General features: G+C 39.8%; 1 protein-coding gene across 1 annotated transcript; it reads right to left on the bottom strand.

Annotated features, from left to right (window-relative positions):
• Positions 1–389: 389 nt before the first annotated feature.
• On the bottom strand, positions 390–5,071 carry LOC133875323 (elongation factor 2). The gene is made up of 4 exons (XM_062313421.1): positions 4,926–5,071; positions 3,798–3,876; positions 3,614–3,701; positions 390–3,052 (listed from the first exon to the last, which is right to left on the bottom strand). Exons 2-4 carry the CDS (start codon positions 3,798–3,800, stop codon positions 612–614), a joined length of 2,532 nt encoding a protein of 843 aa, XP_062169405.1. The 5' UTR covers positions 3,801–3,876; positions 4,926–5,071; the 3' UTR covers positions 390–611.
• Between the last annotated feature and the right edge of the window lie 412 nt (positions 5,072–5,483).

Below are 5,483 nucleotides of genomic sequence, written 5' to 3'. Positions count from 1 at the left end.
AATGCGATTAGTAAAAACATATGTTTTCCAAATCTCTCTTTTAATAAGTTTTTTAGTCCAATACAAATCGAAAAGGACAATATGTTAGAAGTTGTGATACATAGCTCGATCCATAACTGAGAACACGACATAAAAGAAAGAAGGCACCGGCCAAGATAATAATCCGAACAAAAACTTCTACCAGTGGGGGTAGGGGGTACCTTGCCTAGACACGAGAAGAGCTCTTTCTTACTGACCACGCAAAGTTAAAAATAGGTATAGATGATTAGATATCAGTTCAAAGGAGCATAGATAATTACTATGTTTAGCCTAACTCTATCACATCCATAACACAGATAAATTACTTTATAGCAAAACATAGATAATAATCCCATCCTTAACTCCATATCTGAAGATCAAAAATAGCATATCTCAACCATCAGTTGGAATTGTTCAAAACATAGCAACGTAACACCAAATGACCATTACACATATTGTCCATGCAATACACATTAGAGAGAAAACAGAAACAAAACTAAACGAATATGATCCCATGCAATCTTACCCAGACTATATAACTGTCTCCCTGAAGTAAATCGACTTGATCAACACAATGATCACATATGAATTACTTACAGCTTGTCCTCGAACTCGGAAAGCGGAGTCATCTGCTCCTTCAAGCCCTTTCTCTTGCGGATGTCTGCAACAAGCTGCGAAGCCTGGGTTCCAGGTTCCAATGGATCGGATGCCATTATGTCCCAGTGATCAAAGACACATTGAGGGAAAGCTTGCCCTGAGGTTGCAGCCCTCAAAGTGCTTGAGAATCCGAAAGATTCAACGACAGGAAGGTATGCCTTGATGTTGTATAGTGGGGTACCAGGCCTCTGCATTTCTTCAAACACATGCCCACGTTTCTGGTTAAGAACACTGTAGATGCCACCAAGTGCCTGCTCAGGAGCCTGTATCTCCACCAGGTATACAGGCTCAAGAAGCCTGGGCTTTGCTGTAATCTGGGAAGCATAAATAACCCTCCTAGCAGTTGGAATGACCTGACCACCTCCTCTGTGAATGGCATCAGCATGAAGAACAACATCACAGACTTCGAAGCAGATACCCCTCATATTTTCTTCCGCCAATGCACCTTCCTTAGATGCCCACTGGAACCCTGCAACAACAGAATCCTTAATTTCATTCAGGTACTGAACTCCCTTACACATATCAACGACCATGTTAGGGCCAGTGGTCTCAGGGCCAAAACACCAGATTTTCTTCGCTAGATCCTTATCCCAACCAAATTCCTCAGACAAGATTTTGGAACGAGCTTTAGGATCATCCCTTGGACCAATACGGCCATCGTCAATGGCCTCTGCAAGCCCCTCTTCCATGGGGCGTGCTTCCATGTACAAACGGTTGTGCTTGTTGGGCGACTTACTCATCACAGTACGGCATGACTTCTCAATGACTGTCTCCCGGAAGGAGACAACAGGATCAGACTTGATAATCTCTGCTCCACCCATGAAATCATCCTGCAAATCCTTCAAACAGATCTCAAGGTGGAGTTCTCCAGCACCCGCTATGATGTGCTCCCCAGACTCTTCAATAGTACAGACAACCATAGGATCTGACTTGGCCAAACGTTTCAGGCCCTCAACAAGCTTAGGAAGGTCAGATGCAACCTTGCATTGAACAGCCACACGCACAACGGGCGACACAGAGAACTTCATGGCTCGGATTGGGTGTGCATCAACTTCCTTCTCGTTTGTCAAAGTAGCGTTCTTGGTGATATACTGATCCAAACCAACCAAGGCAACAGTGTTACCACAAGGAACATCCTCAACTGTTTCCTGCTTCTTACCCATCCAAATGACAGTTCTCTGCACACTCTTAACATACAAGTCCTTCTTTTCCCCAGGTACAAAGTTGGGACCCATGATTCTGACCTTCAAACCAGTAGAGACCTTTCCAGAAAAGACCCGACCAAAGGCAAAAAACCTACCCTTATCAGATGCAGGAATCATTTTTGATACATATAGCATAAGAGGCCCTTCAGGATCACAGTTCCTGATAGCATTAGCATAAGCATCATCAAGGGGACCCTCGTACAAGTTTTCAACACGATACCTTTGGGCCTTGGACGGGGAGGGAAGGTGAAAGATCATCATTTCCAATAGGGCACTACTTGCTGGGAGCCAGGTCTGCATCACACGTTTCATCAATGCCTTCCCCATTAAGTCCTTCTCTTCCGCCTTCATGGTGACACCAAGTTTATGCAACATGGGCCACAGTTTGTCCTTCTGGTCATTCATGCAAGTGCTGATAATCTGCTTGATAGGTTCGTAGCAGAACTGAACAAAACCACGCTTGCAGGTAGGAGAACCAGTATTCTTGTTGGTCCATTTCTTTGTAGCTGGGTCAAAAAAGTTTTCACCCCACAGCCGTTCCATCATTTTTGACTCATCAACTCCAAATTTGGACGCATACATCTTTGCGAAGTTGGTCAGTGTAAAGGCCCAGCCGTGCAAACCAGCAGAGAAGGCAACTGTTCCTTTCTCGGGGTAAACCTGAACATCACCAAGAAGGGGATCTTCATATGTAGCCATGATGACATTAGCATTCTCAATAACCCTCTGGAACGTTTGGTAAGCCTCCTCTCCATCAACCTGGAGCTCAAGGAAACACCTGTCCATCTTGTTAACGGTCAAGACAGGCCTAATCCTTTCTCCCAAGGCCTGTCGAAGCACAGTTTCTGTTTGGACACAAACGCCTTCAACACAATCAACGACCACAAGAGCACCATCAGTAATGCGAAGGGCAGCTGTAACCTCCGATGAGAAGTCAACATGCCCAGGGGAATCAATGAGATTGATAAGGTACTCATTCCCATGTCGCTCTCCGGTGTAGCTCTTCAGAGACTCATCAGTCATCTCATAGTAGAGGGAGATACCAGTAGATTTAATTGTGATGCCACGCTCCGCCTCGTCAGCGCGGGTATCTGTCATCCGGACATCACCTGCAGATTCTTGCGCAATGATACCAGCAGCAGCCACGAGAGAATCTGTAAGTGTAGACTTCCCTGAAATGATATAATTAAATACGTCATTAGAACTTGAAGCACCAAAACATTCCAACAACATTATAAAAGTAGCATAACGCATAGTATAGAAAGCCATAGAACAAGTACTAAAAGTTACAACATCAAATAACATTGCCAGGACTTCAACAAACTAAACAAACGATATCCAAAGTTTGACAATAAATTAACATACAAATAAAACTAAAAGTACATTCATTTACCAAGCACTAAATTAACAAAAACAATTAGCACCACCACACAAAGTTTGACAGCAACCTTGTTATATATACACCTAAACTTAAAGCTAACATCAGGCCGCTTTTAAAAAACGTAAAGGCAAAAACACCATCCATCTTGCCCCTAATGGATGTAAAAAACCTCCCACTTATGCATGCTACAGTCAACAACTGCAATGCCTCCTATCAACAACACAAATTTCTGTTCCACTAGCCCTCTCTTGATAGAGAGAAATGTTTGGTCAGATTTGAAGATATAACTTTGCATAAATGCAAAATTTACATACAAAAAATTTCATTACAAAAATAAACCTAGAAATCATACCATGATCAACATGCGCAATAACAGACATATTACGAATATTGTGTTTGTAGTCCATAATCCTACGAAGCTCATCTGCTGTGAACTTAACCTGCACACATCACAAACAATTCCTCATTAATCCTAAACAGAAAATGGAAAACAAAATCAGCAACCAAACAAGCAATATAAGATATAAATGACGTACCATCTTTGCTAGCCTTTAAATGACACGAAAAAAGAAAAGTATTCGCACGGAGGTCTTGCTCCAAGAATTAAATTAAAACCTGCTCACAAAAACAAAAATTTTAGTCGCGGTTACATTGACACGCGCATAGGGTGAAGAATAAGACATAATTTATAGTTTAACCCATATTCTTTTTTTTCCTTTTTCTTTTAACCATACGACAATTTATAAGGAAAAATACACATTTGCTGAGAATGGGGTCCGCAGAAAGTAATATGAGCTCTATTCAGAAATGATATTCTCAGCAGTCACCAATCAACAATCAAAACAACCCAAAACCTCTCACAACAGTTCTATATGTTTCAAGAATATAGCATACACACACGTATCTAGACAGGAGAAGAAAATTTAGGAAAGAAAAAAAAAAATACCGAACCAATCAGAATCAAATGTAAAAATGATAAATAAAGGATGTAAGAATTTTGTCATACACACGTATATATTCCACCCTCACTAAAACTCGTCAAGAAAGACAATACCATACTTTTTGATTTTGTGCGGCTTCAAATCTGGATTTAAAACACCATACACGAATCCAAAAAAAGTCAAAGAAACGAAGGGGAAGAAAAAGAAAGATGGGAACGATCGTAAAAATTATTCTCAATAATCAGTCTCGTCCAGATCTCCAAACGAACTACACACCAAAAACACGAAAAAAAATACAAAAGAAGCGCAAATAAATCAAGAAACGAGCTGAAGCAGAGGATTAAGGAGGAAAAAGGACATTCAAATCAGAAAACGACGCAAACCCATCTATAAACATATTTATCAACAAATAAAAGCAATTTCCAGCTGACCCATAAGAGAAACGATTGAGTTAAAATGGGTAAACCATATATCGGTTGAAACCGTATAATGTTACAAATAAAGCCGAACGAAGAACAAAACAGCGAAAACAATACTATATCAACCATCTACTTCCAGATCTTCCAGAGGTAATATCAGATACGCACAAATCATAGGTTCTGTTTGGTAATCAGGAAAAGAAACCGAGAACCATTTCCCAAAAGGAAGAGGAAAAAGAGCTAAAAATTATCTGATCCAATACAAATACAAGAATGAATCCAATACAAGAAAGGAAGCACTAACCTCAAGAACGATTGCTACAAAGCAGCGCAGAGAGAGAGACAGAGAGAGAGAAGCCTCAGCCGTCTACGAATGTAAGGCAGCGAGACTGAAAGGAAAGATTGCATCCGATAGAATAATATATGATGCTCAGGGGTATATGCGGTTTGTGACAGCCTCAGCTAGGGTTTTTCATTGGGCTGGGCTTCCAATTTACCGGCTTAAGCCCAGTTTTCTAGTGCAGACGACATTATATTACTCTAGTTTTTCTTTTACAGTTATACTAGATAGTAGGTACTTTCCTTTTTCTTTAAGAGATGCGGGTCGTGTTTGGCAACCCTCTCAATTCTTTCTTTATATTTTTTCACTTCTCATAAAAAAAAAAGTAAAATTTAAAACATTTTAACTTTATTTTATTTTTTATATCATATCAATAATTTTTTATCATTATTCAAATAAAAAAACCAACAACAAAACAAAATTTTTTAACTTTTTTATAAAACAATTTCAAATTTTTTTATATTTTATATCACATCAATCACTTCTTATTACTATTCAAACAAAAATTTCACAATACAATCG

Source organism: Alnus glutinosa, chromosome 8 (assembly GCF_958979055.1).
Source record: "Alnus glutinosa chromosome 8, dhAlnGlut1.1, whole genome shotgun sequence".
In the NCBI taxonomy this organism is placed as follows: domain Eukaryota; kingdom Viridiplantae; phylum Streptophyta; class Magnoliopsida; order Fagales; family Betulaceae; genus Alnus; species Alnus glutinosa.
Note: the sequence above shows the minus strand (reverse complement) of the source record. Positions and strands in the feature narration are given on the sequence as shown.